This window comes from Dasypus novemcinctus, chromosome 7 (genome assembly GCF_030445035.2).
Source record: "Dasypus novemcinctus isolate mDasNov1 chromosome 7, mDasNov1.1.hap2, whole genome shotgun sequence".
Lineage (NCBI taxonomy): Eukaryota > Metazoa > Chordata > Mammalia > Cingulata > Dasypodidae > Dasypus > Dasypus novemcinctus.
The window spans coordinates 34,543,951-34,567,347 of NC_080679.1; the positions used below are offsets into that span (position 1 = coordinate 34,543,951).

General features: G+C 35.5%; 1 protein-coding gene across 5 annotated transcripts in view; it reads left to right on the forward strand.

The window, feature by feature from the left end:
- KANSL1L (KAT8 regulatory NSL complex subunit 1 like) overlaps positions 1 to 23,397 on the forward strand; it is a 209,043-nt gene that overhangs the window by 51,132 nt on the left and 134,514 nt on the right. For all 5 annotated transcript variants that reach the window (XM_004470208.4, XM_058300199.2, XM_004470209.5 and 2 more), the window contains 2 exons: positions 2,437 to 3,545; positions 22,198 to 22,339. In XM_004470208.4, the coding sequence (XP_004470265.1) occupies positions 2,458 to 3,545; positions 22,198 to 22,339 (1,230 nt within the window). In that variant the 5' untranslated portion in view covers positions 2,437 to 2,457. The remainder of the gene's footprint in view (positions 1 to 2,436; positions 3,546 to 22,197; positions 22,340 to 23,397) is intronic.

Below are 23,397 nucleotides of genomic sequence, written 5' to 3' on the forward strand. Positions count from 1 at the left end.
TTAATTCTTTTTTTAAATTTAATTTAATTTTTAATTTTTTTGAGTTTAACCTCCAAACTTTACTAAAAATGGGAAGATAGGTCCAAAGAAGAAAAATAAAATACGAGTGATAACAGACATTAAAATTGCTAGAGAAACAAGTTAACTTTTAGGAGTTAAGAAATTAACTAAAAATGAATACAATTTTTTAGTTACAAGACCATTTGTAGTAAAAATGTTTAAAAATGTGAAAAAATTGAAAACAACCTGTGCTCAAATCAGATCTTAAATAAACATCCATACATTTGATAGCCACTTTAAAATATGACATAGAAATATAAACAGGGAATTATGTTCAACAATATAAGTATTAAAACAATTAGATTGTAATATATAGTCAAATTCAATTTTATGGTGATCTTTCTTTTTCAAGCATGTTTCCTGTCTTGGGCATTTGCTTGTGGTCACAGGAATACCCAGTATGCAGGGATCGGAATGTTTCCTCTACTCCCCTTCCTGGGTGCTGTGTTGCATGTCTGGATCCTGGTAATCTTTGTCCCAGGCCACTTTGATTTATTTCTTAGGCAGTTTTAGTAGTCTGCATGCTGCTCTTGCCTGTAGGGCAAGTTCTGGGATGGCAAGCCAGAGATGAGTGTCTTGGTTCTGTCTTTCAGGCTGACACTTGATAGGTTACCAGGGATATGGAGGCACCCCAGTATGCTGTTAGGAGTTACTCTGCTCCCTCTAGAACAGGGCTAGTGGCCCACAATGAGTGCAGGTAACCTTCTCCCTGTGCTAGGGAGTAGGAGAGGAGTCACCAAGTGTGCAATGAGGTACTCCTGCCACTTTTTTGTATACTTAGGTAGTTTTGTTTTTTACTTTTATGCTTTTTTATTTTTATTTTTGTTTTGCTTAATTATTTTTTTGCTTTTTTAAAATTTTATTTTATTTTTTCTTTAGTCTTACCATTTTTAAGCTCCTTTTTCTTGATATGGCACTCACCTTATTACTGCAACTTCCTAACTTTTTTCTATATCTCTGAGGAAAATGACTCTACCAGTGTTTGCTAGTTGTTGAAACATTTTGTGGTGGGACGGAACCCTGGATCATCTTAGGCCATCTTGGTCTACCAGAAATATTTAATACTTGCTTATTTGTGGTATATGTATTTTTTATTATATGAATATTTTCTTGGCTTTCGTTTATCCTTGGTATTCTTGATAGTATTTTCAAAGAATCAGCTTTTGACTTTATGTTTTTAAGAAGGAATGAAAGGGAGTAACATTATAGCTAGCACCTGGGGATAGCACCTGGGGATGAATGATATTGCAGTGTGGTCATTTAAATGGTATCACATGTCCATATGTGTTGAAACAGAAGTCATGGAGTAATCCAGGGTGTTAGGTATCTTCATAGAGTTATAATTGTTAATGACATAATGTTTTTCATTAGCTGTTTAGGCTTCATAATTTTTGATGGTGCTGGATTTACTTTCTGTGTAGTAGCACATAGGGTTTTATATTTTTTCTTTTGAAAATACAATCAACTTTGTATAATTGTATATCATTAACAACTATAAGTCTATGAGTATACCCTGTACTCTGGAATTGTGCTTCTCCATGATTTTTGTTTAAACACACATGACATTGATGATCATTTAAATGACCACATTTCCAAATTTGCATATTTGTATGGAATTAATCCTTACTGGCCAACAGGAACATTTTCCACTATTTTCCAGACAGGAGTAATGTCTATAAAGATAACTGATGAGTATCCATCTGTGGAAAGGGAAAAAAATATTGCAGATTCTTTATTAGGGAAAATGTATGTATGCATGATGCAGATTAGATGAGTTTTCACTATCATGTTATTTTTAACAGCTGTGACAGTTTAAAAATCCATTCATGTTTAGAGTTAGTTCAGTTCGGATAGGCCTTTTGACAGATTATTTAGCATATTTTAGTTACAATTAATCTTGTTCAGTTTGTGAGGATTAAATTGAGAAATAGAAATTTATAGTAGTTTTTATATTTTATAAAGATTAGTAAATGTTATTTTGAGAATAAAGTGTGGGATTGAGTCAGTTTTTAAGTATGATTCCCAGATTCTAGGTTGGAAATCTTTTTCTTTTGACTCTCACTAAACATTGTCAATAAAAGGAATCCTGAGATGTACTTCCACAGATATTTGTTGGATGGTTTTTATGCTGGGTATTGTGCAAGTTTACTCAGAGTTTTGGGTATTAAGCCCACAGTCAGAGTGAAAAATAGTTTCATTCTTGTTGAATGCTAGAAAAGAGTAGAGATAATTTGGAAATGGAGAGATGAATGAGCACTTTGGCTTCATTCACGTTAATCTGAAACATCAAATACGTTGGCCTCAGAAAAAGTATAAGCCTAACATTTTTTTCCTAGATATTTGATCATTTATTTTTACATTATTTTTTGTTTCCAGTAATTATCTGCAGGAATCGCCATGACCCCAGCTCTGAGGGAGGCAGCAACAAAGGGTATCCGCTTTTCATCTTTGCCAAGTGCCATGGAGTCTGACAAGATGCTCTGCACGGAAAGTCCAAGAACTGTAGATGAAAAGCTAAAGGGAGACACTCTTTCTCAGATGCTGGGATTTCCAACTCCTGAACCTACTCTTAATACAAATTTTGTGAATTTAAAACATTTTGGCTCCCCTCAGTCTTCAAAACATTATCAGACAGTTCTTTTAATGAGTTCTAATTCTACATTCAATAAATACAGTGAGAATTATAAACAAAAGAAATCAGGGGAACTCAAATGCAATAAGCTGAAAAACATACTGTGTAATGGCAGCAACATTCAGCTCAGTAAAATCTGTCATTCTCATTCTGAAGAGTTCATCAAAAAGGAACCTTTTTCAGCTACCACAAGCCAGTGTATGACAGATATACAAAATGTTTTGGATTCAGATATAACCAAAGACAGTAATGTAGGTAAAGTACAACTGCAAAACTGTAAATGGTACCAGAAGAATGCACTTTTAGAAAAAGAAACTGACGGTGAGATTAAAAAGGGTTTATTGCACTGTGCTCAAAAGAAAATTGGACCTGACCTCTCAGGTGAGCTTATTAGCTCCTCAGCTGCTAAAAAAGAGGAAGAAGTAAGTACTCGTTTACTTCATTGTGTAAGCAAACAGAAAATTTTACTCAGCCAGGCTAGAAGAACTCAGAAACATTTACAGATGCTCCTGGCAAAACATGTTGTTAAACACTACGGTCAGCAAATGAAATTTTCTATGAAGCATCAACTCCCCAAAATGAAGATCTTTCCTGAACCTACTACAGTTTTGGATGACAGTTTACTAAAATGCACTGAAATTAAGCCAGAAGGCAATGTGTTGACTGCAGAGAATAAACTGTGGGATGATACAAAAAATGGCTTTGCACAGTGTACAACTGCAGAAATCCAAAGATTTGCACTGTCTGCTACAGGGTTGCTGTCTCATGTTGAAGAAGGTCTGGATTCTGATGCAACTGATAGCAGCTCTGATGACGATCAGGATGAATGTATTATTAGAAAAAATGAGGCAGTGTAAGTGCAAAATTATTATTAGACCTTTTACCGTTCTTGTATGAAGCAGCAGTTTTTCTTGGTTTCAAGACAAGTTAAAAGGAAAAAAGATTTTTCTAAAATCTTAATGCCATAATGTTTACATTATAAAACTTTGGTGGATTTTTAAAATGTTTATTTGTTAAACTATTGTTGTAAGTCTTGTATTAATCGCCAAAGGGGTGCTGATGCAAAATACCAGAAATTGGATGGTTTTTATAAAAAGTATTTATTTGGGGTAGAAGCTTGCAGTTATCAGGCCATAGAGCATAAGTTACTTCCCTCACCAAAGTCTGTTTCCACATGTTGGAGCAAGATGGCTGCTGACATTTCTGAGGGTTCGGGCTTTCTGGGTTTCCCTGGGCTCAGCTCCTCTGCTTCCTCTACAAGGTCAGCTGTAGACTATTTGGCTCTCTAGGCTTTGCCTCTCTCCACAGGGTCAGCTGTAGACTGTCAGGCAAATGGCTCTGTCTCTTTCCCCAGGGCTCCAGCTTAAGACTTCAACATCAAACTCCAACATCAGAAACCCCTCAACTCTGTTCTTTGCCATGCCTATGTCCTAATCATAACTCAGTCATGCCCAGGTACAGATGAGATTACAAACATAATCCAATATCTATTTTTGGAATTCATAAGTATATCAAACTGTTATAGTCTATATGTACCATTTACAAATAAGTTTACTTGCACATTATAGGAAGACCCCAAACAGAAATAAAGTAAATAGGCATATTTCCCTCTTACTGGATGGAATAGGCTATGGATAAGACCTAATCTTTGCTAAAGTGATCTAGTGAGTATGAGTAGCTAAAATTCAGAAAATTTAAAGTGTGCACCTCACCACATCTAAGTTGATTTTTACCAATTTAGTCCTTGCTAGATTAATATTAACTAACAAAACTATAATGCTATATATAAGATACCTACTGAATACTTATGTGCTAGATAATAGAGATTCCATTGTAGGCAAAATATTCACAGCTCTGCTCTCTTGGGGATTTACTTGAGATGGAGGTAGCTAGATATTTTAAAAGAAAGAAAAGGAAAAAAAGTTTTCAGTTATCATACATGTTAACACTCCAGGACAGTGCTGTCCGTTGAAGTGTCTGAGAGGATGGAAATGTTCTACAACTCTGATATTCAATAGGCACTAGCCCTCATGTAGTTATTGAGCACTTGAAATGAGGTTAGTACAACTGAGGAATTAAATTTTTAATTTTCTTTAATACTAATTTAAGAAGCCAGATAGAACATAGTGCTTAATCTGGTTTTCAGGCAGTCTGTGAATTGATGCAAAATTCTGTGTGGATATGTGACATTTTGGGGGAAAAGTCCCTGGTTTTTATCAAATTCTTAAAAAAAAAAGGTCAGAATCCTAATAGAATTAGAAGCTGAACACATTAATTTTTACTAATAAATAGATCTGTAAATTAATTTTTGTTAGTGAAGAATAAAATGTAAAGCAAAGTGAGCTTTCTGGTCTTTTGGTGTTGTGATGTCATAGTAATTGAAATTTGTTTGAATGTGGCGGCTAATAGTTACTGAGCACAGATTATTTTTCTGAATGGCATTGTGCTAGTTATTTTACATATGATACCTCATTTAATCTTGTTAACATTCCTGAGAGATAGTTTTTATTATCCTAATTTCACCTAAGAGGAAACAGACTCAGCATGGTTAAATAACTTGCCTGTGGTCAAAAAGCCAAATAAGGGGTGGAAACAGGATTCTTACCATTTATGTGTGTGTTGATGTATGTGTAGCTCTAAAACCATGACCTTTCCATTATACTGTGCTGTTTCTTCAAATTATACTGTCGATGCTTATGTCCATAAGAACTATTAACGTGTTCTGAATTAAGTCCAAAAGTTTACCAATTTTTATAGTTATACTTTTTTCTTCCCCTCCCCCACCCTGCTGTTTTTGCTGTCTGTGTCCATTCGCTGTGTGATCTTTTGTATCTATTTCTCTTTTTTTTTTTCTCTCTTCTCTTCTTTCTCTTCTAGAATTCACCATGATTCCATCCTGGGGACCTCTGATATGGAGAGAGGTTCCCTGTCAATTGCACCATCTCAGTTCCTGCTCTCTGCTGTGCTTCACCTTGACCCTCCCCTTCATCTCTCTTTTGTTGCGTTGTCATCTTGCTGCGTGACTCACTTGCGTGGGCACTGGGTCACTGCACGGGCACTCATGCGGGCACTCAGCTCACCACTCAGGCACTTGCATGGGCACTGGCTCACCATGCCGGCACTCATGTGGGCACTCCACTTGCCACGCAGGCACTTTGCTTGGGCACTTGGCTCACTACATGGCACTTAGCTTACCGCACGGGCACTCAGCTCACTGTGTGGGCATTTAGCTCACCGCTCAAGCACTTGGTCACCACGCGGGCACTGGCTCACCGTGCAGGTACACTTTCTCCTTTTTCACTAGGAGGCCCCAGGGAGCAAACCCAGGCACTCCCATGTGGTAGGCCAGAGGCCTTATCACTTGAGCCACATCTGCTTCCCTATAGATATGCTTTTGAAGTAATTCAGTTTTAATGAAGTTTAGTAGGTAAATTTAGTTAATATTCACTTTTTTGTTTGTTGAAAAAAGCTAATGGACAGGTTTGTCTCTTTTAAGAAAATCCTATCTTTCCATACCATTTTGACCTTCATTAATGTTCTCTTTCATTGATTTTCTGTAACAGTCTGCTGTATAATTTAGCATTAAATCATGTTTTGCCCTTTCGGTCTTAATAATCCAATTCTTGTAGGTACCTTAAAAGTAGAAACCTTGCTTTACACTTATAAAAAATTCCTTATACATGAAGCATATGATTATTGGTTAGTCAGAATATTTTGTTTTTAAAATTTGCATTTACTTCCTGAGTTTAGTGAGAGAATATCGATTTCAGACATTTGTATTAAACATACACAATGCAGAAATTCAAACTATTGAACATAGGTTTTTTTGTACATAGCATCAAACAATATACATCCCATTTCTTTTCTGGCTAAGTTAACTCTTCCAGTGATTATTGAGGAAAATGGAAATAAAGTAGCCTGGAAAAATATTGGGTTCAGGTATGGGAAGTTATTTTTAATTCTTTTTTCCTATGTTCAATCAGAGGGGCTTGAGATTGAGACACACATTTTAGAAAAATGAGTCTAAGAAGTTTAAAATCAATTCTTTAGATATACCTCAAGTCTCTTGCATTACTGCCGTTTACTCTTAGGCCTTTGGTTATTAACACTCATGTTTATTTTTCTAGAGCTCAGATAACATCTTTGTTCTAAAGTCGAACTCGTGATCTATACAAATAATACTGAGTTTATATAATACACTTTGAATTCTTTAATTCACTGATTTATTTAATGATTGTTTAGATTGTTTTTTGTACTTGAAAATTTAAACATTTCTTGCTTTCATATGTCTCCCTAAACATTGGCTATTAAATTTTGTTTGAAATATTTTTACTAACACTAACAAACTTCATATGGGAAATTTTGTTTCTGAGCGTTTTGTTAAGTTTTGAAGTTACCTGAATTTGGGAAACAAATAACAACTTTAATTATTTGTGGTTTATGGTGTGTGTATAAAAATGATTCCTGTTTATTTAATTAGAATTAATTCTGTTTCAAGTTGTTAAATTCATTTTTTTATTTAAAAATCTCCTAAGTTTATTTTCTTTCAATTTTTTTTCTATTTTCTTTTGCATATTTTTGTAAACTCAATTTTAAAATGTAGGCAAATATCTTATTAAACATAAAATACATAAAAATATGAATTTGGGGGATATATCTTAATTTTTAAGATAGTGCTAATCTAATTTTCATAATCTCTACTTAATAAGAAGACTTCTCAACTTATGTCATTAGGCCCACAGGGGCAAATACTAAAGGTAACTTCAGCTTTATCTTAAGCAATTTGAGGGTAGGTACTATTCTATCTATTGTTATGTACCCAATGCCTACCATTATCTTCTATTTAGTAGTTGTTTGGTAAGCATTTGTTGATTGAATAAATAAATATTTGTGTATTTGTACATATAGTTATGAAAATACAAAAATTGGATTTTATAATCCCTGAAATTTTTCTGTGTTTTTATCTTCTTTCATTCTTCAGTTGTTCTGTCTTTACTTGATGTTTTTCTCCTCCTCCATCTTTAGTACTGAATGGCCCGCAAGTTTTACCTTAAAACCAGCATGAATGTATTTTCAATGAATGAATGAATGATGCCAAATATGGACATTTCAAAGTAAATATTATATTATTTAACATTTGCAATTTTTAAAGGAGATGAGGACAATGTGTTTTATTTATCTTTTTTTTTTTAACTCGTTTAATTTTTAAAAGATATTTTGATTACATAAATGTTACAGAGAATATATAGGGGATTCCCATATACCCCAGTCCCCACACCTCCCACATTTTCCCACATTAGCAAAATCTTTCATCAGTCTGGTACATTCATTGCAATTGATAAACAGATTTTGGAGCATTGCCACTAAGCATGGATTATAGTTTGCACTGTAGTTTACACTCTTCCATTCAACTCTGTAGGTTATGGCCAGATATATAATAGCCTATATCTGTCATTGTAATGTCATTCAGGGTGATTCCCAAGTCCCAAAAATGCCCCCCAATTACGCCTGTTTTTCCCTTTCCTAACCCCACAATATGCATGGAGTCACTGCCTCCACAGCAGTAGTATTTCTTCCATTGTTAGAATCACAATAAGTCTATAGTAGAGTACAAGTAAATTTATTTTAATCCATAGTTCATTTCCCAATCCTGAGGACTCTGGGATGGTGAGGGGGCTCAGATCCCATACATCTGATGAATGGGACTCCCTTGCTTGTAATTGTAGGCACTCTCAGTTCCTTGTTATGTTATTTGTCCATCATCTCCTCCCTATTAGTTGTCCTGGGTGAGTCCATTGAACTGGAGAGTAGTGTTACAACTGCATTGAGATTCAGGGCTCAGCTGGCACATGGTCAGCCCAAAGATTTAAGTCTCTTGGATGTACACATACCAACTCTAGTACTAATTATAGGTTCAGATAGAAGGACAGAAGAGTCATGCATAGGGAAACCACTGCTGAGTCTAACTGTCACACTGGAGAGCATAAATACCAGATTAGGGCACGCTGTCAAGGGGCCAAAGTCCTGGGCTATCTGCCCGGCCTGTAGTGTACTGGATGTCTCCATATCCCTGAGGAGCTTCACTATTTGGGGGTAGTGTCTACTTTGGCTGTTAATATATATTTATATTTAAAAATCTTGGATTATGTTTTTTTACTAAATGCTTTCTTTTTAATTATTTATTTTTTACAGCCCTGATTGTAAAAACAAATACCTATACTTTGATCTGGAAATTTATCTGTGAGGGAACGTATTTGTATAAGGAAACTCTTAAGCACTCTAATTATTCATTACCATTACCATTGTTATATTTTTTTAAGATTTTATTTTTATTTCATTTCTCTCCCCACCCCAGTTGTCTGTTCTCTGTGTCCATTTGCTGCGTGTTCTTCTTTGTCCGCTTCTGTTGTTGTCAGCGGCACCGGGAATCTGTATTTCTTTTTGTTGTGTCATCTTGTTGTGTCAGCTCTCCGTGTGTGCGGCTCCATTGTGGGCAGGCTGAACTTTTGCGCTGGGCGGCTCTCCTTACAGGGTCACTCCTTGCGCATGGGGCTCCCCTATGCGGGGGACACCCCTGTGTGGCAAGGCACCCCTTGCACCCATCAGCACTGCGTGTGGGCTAACTCCACACGGGTCAAGGAGGCCTGGGGTTTGAACCGCAGACTTCCCATGTGGTAGACAGACGCCCTAACCACTGGGCCAAGTCCGCTTCCCACCATTGTTATTTTAAATGTGTATATTTGACTTGCCACTCCTTCTTTCCCACAAAAATGTAGGCAGTGGATCAATTCATGACATTTCTAGTGTATTTAAAAAAAAAAAAAGTTTTGATTGAGAGGCTAGTGTGCATTAGAAGTAAAAAAAATAAAGTAGGTTTCCCTTGGAAAGATAAAGAAGGATTTTATGCTTTTTGTGGGTATAAAATATAGTCCTTACCCTGTAACGTGAATGGGTTTTTTTCCCCTCAGTGTTCCTTTCTTTTGGTAAGGGAACACAGGTTGTGGACATACTCGTGTTACAATGCTAGCTTGCCACTTAAAAGTTTTGTGACCTTGAACAAGATTACTTTCAGCCATTCTAAATTAGAGTCTTCTTTCATCTACCTTAAGGAGTTCTGGAGATAATTAAATGAATTATTAAATATAAAGTGACTGTACATAATAAAACACGGGTAAGACAGCCAGCAAAGGGTTCTTTATCAAGCCATTTATTATTGTGAATGACTGGAGGTTAATCTTCCTAGGGAAATTTGGGGAGCCAGTTTAAAGCGTATGCCTTAGAATGAACCCATTTAAGAGGTGAGGAATCTGGATTATTTATACACCAACTACCCTAAGTTATTGGTTGAAGGGTGCTTCTGGCAGTGTTACTTCTGTGGGACTTCAAATATGCCACTTGGGTTGCAAAGCAGGATCCAGCAACCCAGAAAGCCCTCCATCAAGGAAATGAAGGTGTTGGCAGTTCAAAGGGAGGCCTGGGTGCACTGAGCTGGTAGGTGTGAGGGGATGTGGATAGAGTATTGATAGGGTCTGCTACGTTCATGTTCATTATCATCTGGTGGTGAGGCCTTAGAATTTTAGCATTTTTAAAATTTTCTCATGAGGAATGATAATCAGTTTCTTTCTTTTAGGGCTGCATGTGTGGAAACTAACATTTTGACACAGGCATGTTTTGATCCTCCAAACATGTACAAAGGGAAGCAACATGATTCTTTGTCTTGTTTCAGGAAACTTGCCATATTCTTCCAACTTACATAACTTTCAAGTTCTGGGGGGAAAAAATTCCAATATTTCCCCAAACCAGCCCCCATATATTCAAATTTTCTTTTGAGTTTTTATAAGGACAAAACACATAAGGTTGTGTAAATAAGCAGTCTTGATAAAGAAACTCTTCTACAGAATTAGACATTCACCAAGGAAGGAGGAGGAATTACTGATGTTTAATTATAGCTATCAAATAAATCTTTCTGGATTGAAACATAGAAAAGAACTAAGTAGTTTCTTGCAGACCCACAGAAGTGAATGCATATGGTTTTCTTCTTGCTTTCCTCATTTCCCAAAGGAAAGGAAAGAAGTAAAAAGTCATGCAGATGGTCTAGTATTTCTCTCTGAGGAACTGATAAATTAGGAGTATGCACTCAAAGTGAAAGTCAAAAGATAATGAGACTCAACATTTCATTAATAAATTGCAAACATGAATACCTTCATAATTGTAAAATCTGTTTACAAGTTTGTTGCAATTTTTTAAATCCTCTACATTTTTCTTTTTTATTCTCTTCTGAAAAATGGGAGAGGTTTGACTTTTTTGTTTGTTTTATTTTACTTGTAAGGAAAACAAAAAAGTTGGGTTTGAAAAACAGCAATCCAAGAGAAATTGCAAATGATACTTGAATGAAGATTCTTTTCCATTTTGTGGGAGGAGGAGGGAAGTGAAGAAGGTCAGAAATTCAAAAGTGTAGTTGTGAAATGGATTATAGTTACAAAAGGGTAAGGAAATATTATATTTTGTGCCATTTGGATATCTTTGTGGGAAATACCTCAATTAAAATAAGCTAATTATTTCTTTTTTCAGAAGATTTACTTATTATCCCCTTCCCCCCTGTTGTTTGCACTTGCTGTCTGCTCTCTACGTCTGTTTGTCTTTTTGGAGGCAATGGAAACCAAACCCGGAACCTCCCATGTGGGAGATAGGTGCCTAGTTGCTGAGTCACCTCTGCTCCCTGCTTGTTATGTGTCTCATTGTGTCTCCTCATTGCATTATCTTGTTGCATCAGCTCGCTGTCTTGCCTGTCTTCTTTAGGAGACACCAGGAACCGAACTGGAACCTCCCATGTGGTAGATGGGTACCCAACTGCGTGAGCCACATCTACTTCCCTAATTAGTTTTTAAAAAAGAAATTTTTTAGTAATGCTTTGGTCTTAAAGGATAATTTTTTAAATAGGATTTGCTCAATGTTATCAAGTTAGTGAATAGAATAGCTGGGATCTTTCTTACCCTGGCTCTTCCAATTTTGAATTCAGGCTATGCCTTCTATACCTGGTTGGCTTAGTTAAAGAGTTAACTGAAGAGTGAGAAATTTCCAACACTCAAGTCACTGTGAAAGAAAGCCAAAAATAGTGTTTGTTTTCTCTTAAACTGGCAAAAGAAAATTAAAATAATTTAAAGTTACAGTTTTGCATGAAAAAAGCATCACATTGATTGTATATATTTGATTTTCTTTAACTCCTGCTCTAAATTAGTGAATTGCAATTTTTTTTCCTCTACTCCAACACTTCTGTGGATGACCAAGTTGCATAGTTGCTTTGATGGCCGATTTCACAGGATGGGGAGAGGTGGAGAAACTCATTCCTTTGGACTGTATTGTTTAGAAAGCACCTCAAGTGATTATGATATAGCTAATTTTCCTTGAGATTTCTATTTATATACTTAAAAATCCTTTATAATTGCAATTTTAAAATAAACTACCTTTTTAGAAGAAATAAAATGGGCGTTCTACAGTGGAAAAGTGGAATAGTAAAGCCACTTTGGAAGAATTATCCAAATTGTAATATTATTTCCCAGAAGAAAATGATCACCCTTGTTTTTCTTGTTTTATTTGAAATGAAAGCACAGCTCCTGAAAATACATAGGTAATTTCAATGCAACATGTTTCTTGGATTCCAAGATGCATATTTTTGTCACATTTCAGTGTTTCTAAAAATGAGTTGTATCTTACATTAGATGCATATAATTAATATGGTAGTATTTTCCCATTTCAAGTAATGCTGTAATTAAGTTGATGGTATATCTTAAAATTGATGGTACATTGAGAAAGTACAGTAGTTCAAATTTGTACATGTAAATATTAGGACCAGTATAAGAAATATATTGTATAGTGTTATTCTTAAGATTGTTAAAAAATTCTTTGTTTAATGCTTAGTGATTTTTTTAAAAAGTATGTGGTTCTGTTCCAACAATTTTTAAAATGTGAATTCATTTGTACATTTAACATATAGGGAAATGATGTCAATATATTGCCGAATTTGTTTTGTATTTCTTTCCATACCACTTAAAACTTCTTAATGTTTAAGTGATCAGGGCAAACTTTTTTACAACTAAAGAGAAATCCTTAGCAGTATATGAAAATCTTAAGAAAAATGCAAAAAATTTTGTAGAAGTACCTTCATAAAGTATATGTTGCTGGTTTATTGGCTTTGAGAATTGCTCTACATCTACATTCCACTAGTTTAAAATATCGGAGAAAGCTCAAGTTCAGTTAAAGTAGCTGTGAAAACATGTCCTGTTTAAAAAAAAAAGTTGATTGATGAAGAAAGCTTCTCCAGATGATATTTTTAATATTGTTTAAACTGGTCTCTGTTAGAAGTGAATGTCTTCAAAGGAAGAAACCTGAGCTCCAGGATGTGAAGCTTTAACGAATAGATTGGCTGCTTCTAGGTACAAATGCTGATGGAAATTTAACTGTACTAATATTTTTATAAGGATTATTTTGTTTTTGTTAGGGCTCTGATTTAAAAGTTCCTAAGTTTTGAATAGTCTGGCATCAACTCTGTTGTTCCTATTTTTGTCCAGATATTTTTATTTTGCAGAACATGAAGCTTTTCAGGAATGACTATATGATGTTACAGCAATAATGTCTGTACCTGATTCTGGCTTAGTGGGAGTCACCTTTTCGAGTAACAGGGCAGTCTTAATCATTTTTTATTGCATTTCTTTCCAGTGGTCATCATAGTGTGTGGCAAGGTTATCACTAGCTCATTTGTGAGCAGTAGAAAAAGGTGCTCCTTCCTCTGGGAAGATTTATGTTTGTAATTGCTGTCTTTAGAGTATAGAACTCATGCTGGATTTTAGCCTGGCTTGCCTCTTCTGCTGAGCCCTTATGCAGTGTATCGCCTACTAACACTTAACATAACCCGGCTTCCTGAACAAGTATCACACATACATACACTGCTTGTTGAACTGCAGAAGTGACTCTTTTAGCAAAATGTGTTTTAGTTTGTTAAAAAGAGTATAATTTCCTTTATATGTATTGATACATATATCCCTAGTTGTTAATGTTTGATGTTATACAAGGATTTTTAAAACACAGCCTGAGACTAACAAGAGAAATGGGGTGGTATCACTGAAGTACATATTTATTCCTCAGCCCCTTCATTCTCCTTTTCTTCTTTCTTCCTTTCTTTAAGAGATAAGAAAGGACAGATAGGACGACAGCAAGACTAAATCTTCCAAGCTAATGTTTGGATTTTTTTAAATTAATGCTGATAATTTCAGTTTTGGCTGTTGACACATTAGGTTCTGCTCGAGTGCTAGGCAGAGTTGCATGGTATCTCATGACTGCATTTGCTCTTTTCATATCTGCTATTTTTGGGAACCCTTTTCAATTCCAGTCTCATATTGTCTTTGGACATCATTATTTCCATCCTTTAACCTGGTTTATCTTCCATGCCAGTATTTCTAATTGTCCACAACTTTTGTTTTCTGCTTTTTATTGAGGGGACAACTAGATGATAGAAGATTTAAAATTATTAATGTGGTGTGTCAGTGACCCTTATTTTCTTAAAGATAATGGATATTTTCAATGAGAGTTTGATAATATGAATTATTCTCTAATAGCATAAATTTTTTTGAGAGAGATGTATTAGTTAAGATATATGCTAAGCAGTTATCACAGAGAGACCTCAATGTAAGTATATAGGAATTATCTTTCAACAGTGAAGAATTAGTTATGCTTCAGAGAGCTGTGCAGGGAGGTGTTGCTTTGCTATCCTGTGGGTACTGCCCTTACTGCATTAATTCACTGGCACTTCATCTGATTTCCATACCCAGTCATTTTTAATGGTAAAACCAGAAGCTGTATACATCATTTTGACTTACATCTTATTGTCAAGGACTTAGTCACTTAGCCACACCAAATTGTAATAAAGCCTGGGGCATATAGTCTCTAGCTGAGGAGAGGAGAATGAATGTTGGGGGACAATAAGCAGTGTACTCAGTTTGCCTTTTTGGCCACCTAAATACTCATGTACTCCATTCTCATGTGTAAAACATACAGCCTCCTTAAGGATGACAATGCAAAGTTATGTTCATTTACTGCATCCACCTAAAAGTTCAGGATCCCTGTGTGAGATCAAGCCCCTTCTCACAGGTCCAGATGTGATTCTTTATAATGTTGCCTATAAACTTATAGATACGTTTTCTAACACTCTTACTTCTCATCCCACACACAATGATGAAAGAGGGTCAGGAAAGTTACAATAAAAATTCTTGGGGGTGGGAGAAAAGAATGGAAAACACATGGTAATTGCTGATTGTTAAAATAATTTAGACTTTTTGCTCTGGCAGTGGAGTAAGGTGCTTGGGAGTACCCAGGTTTTGCTTCCTGGGAGAACCTCCTCCATAGTCTCTGGTTTTGCTTTTTTGGGGGGAATTATTCCTTGTCCATTGTTCTTTGTGTCTATATCTGAAGTGGGTATTGGAGAGTGTGACCTTATTGTAGGCTGCACAGCATTCTTATCCTGCTGTTTTGGTGATGCAGGTTTGAACTCTCAGGGATAGGGTCTTTTAGACTTTCGATGTTTTGTTTATTTTGCTAATAGAGTTCCCTAAAAAATGTGACTTCCATTCTGTTTGCTTCCAGTTCTCTGTGAAAATACCATAATCAAAAATCTTGTTTGGTCATAGTTGTTAAGCCAAAAGACTTGTTAATTTCCTGGTTATTTTGCTCAGACCATTAGTTTCTCCTTCAATTTAATTAATGTTCTCTTGAAGCCACCCAGAACTTATGGATGGGAAAGAAGCACCCTTAATCTGTGTTTGCTTCTATTCTGGCTCTCATTGTCTGATGGAAGTTTTTTGTTGTTGTTTTGTTTTTTAGGAGGTACTGGGGATTGAACCCAGGACCTCATACATATGAAGCATGCTCAACCACTGAGCTACACCCACTCCGAGATGTTCTTGTATTACAAGTTTTTTTGTTACTTCCAATAGAGAAGCAGTTGACCTTTTCAATTCTTCAAGGCTCTTTATTATTGGACTTTTGGTTAATTTAGAATGTGGGCTAGAAGCAGAGACAGCCTCTCTAAGAAGAACTTTATTTCTTTTATTCTCTGCTTGTAAACGGACTAATTCTTTTCTAAAGTCATTTATTACTTATAGTCCCAGACTTAAAGCAATAAGGAACAACCAATACATTATAACATTAAGGCATTTTCCACCTGCTACTGATAGGGCTATAGGCTTGGTAGGTATAGGCACATGGTCTCCCTTTTAAGTTTTCCTGTTTTGCCGCAGCATTGCAAGGATCACCAGTGTGAAAAATTTCTTTTCTATCTTTCTGCTGCCCTACCACTAAGTTAATACCATTTGTTTTGGGTTTCCCTTACGACCCACCCCATTGGTGGTAACAATTTCTCTGACATTTAGCATAAAGGCTAAGTTGCTATAAGATAATAACGTCATAACCAAAAGGGTTTATACCAGGAAGCAAAGTTGATTTAACATTAAAAAATCAAAGAATAAAGGAGAAAAATACATAATAATTACCATTGATAACAGAAAAAACACTTGGCAAAATTCAAACCCATTCATGATAAAAACTGACAAACTAGGAATAGAAGGAAAGTTTTTAAATCTCATAAAGGACATTTACAAAAAATCTAATGCTAACATTGTATTTAATGGTGGAAAATTGAATGTTTCTCCCCAAGATTAGAAAGGAGATAAGATGTGCACTCACATGACTTACACTTAACATTATACTGGGATTCATAGCCAGTATAATAAGGTTAGAAAAATATAAAACAATTCAGACTAGGAAGAATTAGTAAAACTGGCATTATTGCCATGATCATGTAAGTAGAAAATTTCTAAAGATTCTACAAAGCAGTTACCAAAACTAGTAAGTGAGTTTAGCTGGGTTACTGTAAATAAAATCAATTTTATTTCTATATGCTAAGCATCCAAACAGTTGGTGGATATATAATGGCATTCATAAACATGAAATATGTAAGTACATTTAAAAGAATATATTGTGTGCGTAGATTGGAAGACTCTGTTAAGATGTCAACTCTACAGCAATGCATATATAGATTCAATGCAATCCCAATAAAAATACTAGCAAGTAGAGATTGACAAGTAGATTTGCAAATTTGGAATAGTCATAATGATATTGAAAAAGAACCAAATTGGAGGATTTACGCTCTCTGATTTCAAGAAGTACTATAAAGCTACAATAATAGTGTGGTGTAGACCTAAGATGTTGACATTATATATATCTTATATATGTGTGTGTATACATATATATATAGACATATATGTGTATGTGTGTATATATGTATATACCCTAAGGGATGTGTGTATGTATTTGTGTGTGTATATATATATGTATATATGCACTAAAATGCAGTATTTGTAGGTAGTCTTTTGTCTAGTTAAGGATAGTCCTTTTTTTTTTAAAGATTTATTTATTTTATTTTTTCTCTCCCCTTCCCCCCGCCCCCACCCCGGTTGTCTGTTCTCTGTGTCTATTTGCTGCGTCTTCTTTGTCCGCTTCTGTTGTTGTCAGCGGCATGAGAATCTGTGTTTCTTTTGGTTGCGTCATCTTGTTGTATCACCTCTCCGTGTGTGCGGCACCATTCCTGGGCAGGCTGCACTTTCTTTTGCGCTGGGCGGCTCTCCTTATGGGGTTCACTCCTTGTGCGTGGGGCTTCCCTACGCGGGGGACACCCCTGCGTGGCATGGCACTCCTTGCGCGCGCATCAGCACTGCACATGGGCCAGCTCCACACGGGTCAAGGAGGCCCGGGGTTTGAACCACGGACCTCCCATGTGGTAGACGGACACCCTAACCACTGGGCCAAGTCTGCCACCCAAGGATAGTCTTAATTAAAGGAATAGCTATGTATTAAAGGATAATAGAATCTTTTCAACATATGGTACTCTTGCAATTGGACAACCTATAGAAAAATATGAATCTGGATCCTTTATCTTACATCATACACAAAAATTAATTTGAATCTTCAGGATCATAGATCTAAACTAAACATAAAACTAAAACTCTAAAACTTCTTGATGGTACACTGGAAAGAATCTTCATGACTTTGAGTTAGGCAAGTATTTCTTAGGACACAAAAATAACCTTAAAAGGAGAACTTGATAACTTGGACTTCTTCAAAATTAATAGCATTTTCTATTCAAAAGACACCATTAGAAAAATGAAAATGCAAGCTACAAACTGGGACAAAGTATTTCCAATGCATATAGTCTGAAAGAGGATTTATTTCAATAAGAAGATAACCCAATTAAATATGGGCAAAGAATTTGAACCGATGTGTCCTAAAAAAAAATTGTAAGCACATGGGAAACATAAAAAAGATGGTATACATCAGAGATTAGAAAAACTACAGCTCATGGACTAAATCTGGCTTATCGTCTTTTTTTCTTTTTTTTGCAAAAAACGTTTAATTGGACCACGGCCATGTCCATTTGTTTATATATCATCTATAATCACTTTCACACTACAATAGCAAACATCAGTGGGGAAGTTTGGCTTAATTTAGTATTTTTTTCCTCTCTATCATACTAGATTCATTTTATTAGTGAATTGAAATCATTATATTGAAAAAATAATTCAGGCAAGACACTTATCAAGTTTTGGTAACTGAAGATAATATTAGAAAGCTGTATTTTGAAGAACCACATTTCAATGTCAAAACAAGGACCTAGTTTCATGATGTCAACGGGTAGTTAATATGAAGAGAAATTGCACTCAAAACCACTTAAACAGCTTGTATTTCTTCAGCAAGTTAAATGGTAACTGTAAGCAAGCAATTGGGGATGGGGATGGAAGGCATATGCTATCTTGTTGGAGATGGACTGGTCTCTCTCTCTGCCCATGCTACTGCTCATTCCCTCTCAGTGCTTCTGGTGGTCTCTATATGTCTTAGATATGCTACTCACTTGGGGTCATAGACACCTAATGTTCATAGCTCCCCTGCTCGTGCTCATTTTTACTAGTTCACTTTTAAATCAGCTATTATCTGATTCTTACTCTCTAAGGTACATTTTTTTTTTTTTAGGAGGTACTGGGGATTGAACCCTGGACCTTGTACACATGAAACAGACACTCAACCACTGAGCTACACCCACTTTGCACTCTCTAAGTTAAATAGGCAGTTACATCATTGGTTATGTAAGTTGTTTACCTAAAACATGTTTTGACTTTGGGGTATAACAGGTGTTAATCTCCTTTGAGTTGATTATCTATAACATGCTTATAAACTTATTATTATTGTTTTTGGAAGTTAACCTTTTATTCATTGCTACTTACTATCTTGAATTTGAAAAAAACACATATATAAAACACAAAACAGATGTCTGTTTACCAAATTTTACTTCACTACCCTTTGGGTCCTATTATAGTCCTGGGGAATTCTTTTTGTTTTATTGAGCACTGTCATATTATAATCTGTCATACTGCTTTTTAATAATTCATTTAACTAGTATTTCTCATTTATATGGTATTCTTGGTTGTGAAAATACCACAGGAATTAGACAAAACCTTGCCTTCCTGGAGCTCACATCCACTGTGGGAGGCAAACAGTAAATAAGAAAAGTCAGCTGAAATGTAGAAAAGCAAAGCAGTGCAGGAGGATTGAAAGTGGTGTTGGGTGTGTGTAAAGTTGTACCTAAGGTGGCCAGGGAGGCTGACCTGAGAATCCATAGTTGGAGCCAAGGCTGGAGCATGCCTTGCTGAGGGCCATTGCACATGCTATTCCCCTGTCTGGCTAATCAGGCTTCTACTAGTGTGGGTCTGTCAGGTTCCAGGGTGAACAGGGGGCCAAACTTAATTATTTTTAAGAAAAACATGTTTTCAAGGAAAACTATATTTTTGGTGGGAAAGCTTGTTTACAATTTTTTAAACATAGCGTATAGATTTTATTCACGCCTATTAAAATGTAGGATGAGGTATCCTTTACAGAAAACTCATTTCATGCATTGTAAAACTCTAGCATTATTTAGTTTAATTAAATTTACTCTGATGTTGCTCTTTTTCTATAATCTGGTACTGTGTACAAGAAATTTATGGCAGCACATGAGATATTTGGGGATGAGTATTATCTGTACACCATACCCAAATTATTGTTTTTGCATTCCAGTTGGTTTCCTTATTTCCTCTTATGTCACACCATGATGCTTTGTCTTCTTGGTTGCCAGAGTAATTGAAAAAAAATCTTTGTTACTGCTTTGCCAATAGCTTCCATTTTGAATAAATTCCAAAAACTTTATCCTCATCTCTATAGGGTATTACATATTGTGACCTTTGCTTTCCTCTCTAATATTATGATTGGCATTTTGTGTTATTAAATATTGTCTGTGAACAGTATATTTGGAATAGGTATTGTCTTTCATTTTGTCCATAATTATAAAAATGTGATTTAAACTTATCAGATTTGCAGAATCACAATAATGACTATGATATGATTAATAATACCAAAAGCAGTCCTAATTTATATGAAGGTCTTCTCAATCACATTATATGCTATTAGAATCTTTTAACAAAATAGACTTTTGGGAGCACTAACATAATACAAATGGGAGCATTAACATAATACAAAATCCTGTTATAATGAATAAGTTTTATATAGTAAAGTTGTAATTATTGTGTTTTGTTTACCTGACAACAAATAATTTCAAAGAATAAATGTTTTCGCTGATTGCAGTTTATATGAAAGACATTTCATTATGTTAAATGCATTTATTAGGGTTTTTATTAAGTTCTTATGTTTTACCGTTGGATAGTTGTTTCCTTGCAGTTATACCTTCACTTTCTGTCATGTTTCCTTTTTTGGATTATGTATCTCCCAGACCCAGACACACACCCACAAATAATTATCCTAAACACCACATACATATATGCAAATCACCCATAATCCCAGTTAATTTTTTTCTAGTTGGAATGGTTGGAATATTTTCATAAGGTAATTTATTTGTAATCTCATGAACTATGGAAAAGAGCAGTGCTGTTGCCAAGGTATACAGGAACTAAAAATGCCCCATGTTGCACCTTTTCTTCCCGCTTCCTCCCCTCAGAACCTCTGGTGACCATTGCAAGTTCTTCCATTACTAGAATAATGATAAGTCTACTTTAGTCTCATAGTTGCATTTCCTCCTTATGTTTGTTCAACCCTCAGTCTTGAGGGTTTTGGGATGGTAATGACTACTCTGCTTCCAACTGAGAGGGGGCTTAGATCCCACGGGGCAGATGGGTGGAACTGTCTTGCTTGCTTGCAGTTGTAGATACTGTTTTTTGGGATGGGCATTGTCCATCTTCATCCTTTTGTTAGTTACACTGGGTGACTCTGCTGAGATTCAGGGCTCAACTGGTGTATGAACAGCCAGAAGATTTAAGTCTCTGAGATACATATTTAACTAACAGGTATAGTGCTAATTATAGGTTGAAATAAAAGGGGCATAAGAACTATGTTTAGGAAAATTATAAATGAGTCTACCTCTGATACCTTCGGGGAATAGGTTATCATGTTCTGCTTGACATTATAAGGACAGATACAGGCCATTAGACATTTTGTCAAATCCTATAAAATTGTGTGGTGCAAAGTGTAAACCATAATGTAAAATACAGACTTTGGTTAGTAACAATGTTTTAATATTGGTTCATCAGTTGTAACAAATGTTCCACAGTAATGAAAGATGTTGTTAATGGGGAAAGTGTGTGTGGGGAGGGACTGAGGTTGGAACATTTATGTAATCTAAGTCTTCTTTAAAAATAAAAAAATTAGGCAACCAAAAGATACACAGGAACTAGAAAGAGCTGGGATACAACCTTTATTTTCAAATATGCATGAAAGAAAGACTTTATGTAAGGTCTTTGTTATCTCCAGGCTGTGAATCCTGGGAAGCAGGTTTCTAACAAGCTGTTTATTTAATAATCATTTCAAGACCTATATATTAGGTTTGCTTACTTGAAATGGAGCAGAGCATTCATTTTTAAAAAATATTTTTTGACAGTTTCTTTCAATTTGTTTTAATTGGCTAAATACTTCATTAGGTAATAATAATGCCTATTTTTGCAAATGAGTATTGCTTATAGTAATATTGAATACACCGCAGGGTTTTTTTTTCCCCCACTATTATAGGTCTAACACAGTTCAAATGTCCTGCCCAGTACTTGGCATCTACTTAAATATAAAAGCCTCATGTTACAGTCTTTAATATGGTGTTAGTATGTCATTACTTTTTCCTTTGCTGGCTCACCCCATTTCAGTCCTTCAACAGAATACATAAAAACTGGTGTTTGTAGGGTGGAAAGGTAAGGCAATCAAGTATTTTTCTTTGATAAGAAGGCTATGTGTCATTTTTCTTTAGTGTAATTAGATGTTTTGTAAAGGAATTGGGATTATATGAGAGGAGTCAAAGAAGTTATTAAAGTAATCTCTGTGAAAACCTGAGTACCTTTGTGTTTGTCTAACAGTATTTGTCTTGCTTACAGTAACTGTAGTACTGAATGGAAGTGGCTTGTAGACAGAGCAAGAGTTGGCAGCCGATGGACATGGCTTCAAGCCCAGATTTCAGAGCTAGAATACAAAATCCAACAACTAACGGATGTACACAGGCAGATTCGTGCCTCCAAGGTATTGTCTGTGTTTTTCTAATTTTTAAAAACAATTTTTACAAACAATTTTTACTGTCTTAATTTCTCCTAATTTTCCATACAAAATAATTCTTAGAAGGCTTTATAAAAATGAAATTAGCTTATTTTAAGTTTTCTGTTTATTGCAGTATGTTGAAACTGTTAATAACTTTGTAACTCCTTTTTTGTTCACAAAAAATTCGAGAAATTCTGAGAATATCTTGCTGTAATCTCCCTAGGGTATTTAGTTGGTTTATTTTACATTAAGAAATATTACAAATATATTAAAAGTTGTAGAAAGCAGTATAACGAACACTGTGTACCTTCTTCCCTCCCCTAATTTATCAAATGTTAACTTTTTAAACTTTTTACTGGTTTGAATTTAGTTTTTTAGAGTAATAAAACATTACCTGTACAGTTGAAGTACCTATATACTCCTTCCTGATTACATTCTCCTACCCCATGCCTCTGTATCCACTATTTTGATTCTGAGATTTTTTTTTTTTAAAGATTTATTTTATTTATTTCTCTCCCCTTTCCCCCCATTGTCTACTCTCTGTGTCCATTCACTGTGTGTTCTTCTGTGTCCGCTTGCATTCTTGTTATGTGGCGCTGGGAAACTGTGTCACTTTTTTTTGTTGCGTCATCTTGCTGCGTCAGCTCTCCGTGTGTGTGGTGCCATTCCTGAGTAGGCCGTGCTTTTTTTGCACAGGGCGACTCTCCTTGCAGGATACACTCCTTGTGTGTGGTGCACCCCTACGTAGGGGACACCCCTGCATTGCACGGCACTCCTTGCACATGGCAGTACTGTGTATGGACCGGCTCACCACATGAGTCAGGAGGCCCTGGGTACCGAACCCTGGACCTCCTATATGGTAGGCGGGCACGCTATCAGTTGAGCTACAGCTGCTTTTCAGATTTTTTGATAATTAATATTTTCATATGTTTTTACATACTCTTAACTATGTAAGTGTCTATCTGTGTCTACAAATTTTTATTTTTCCATGTTTTTGAAGTTTATATAAATGATATATATTCCATAAATTCTTTTGTAATTTG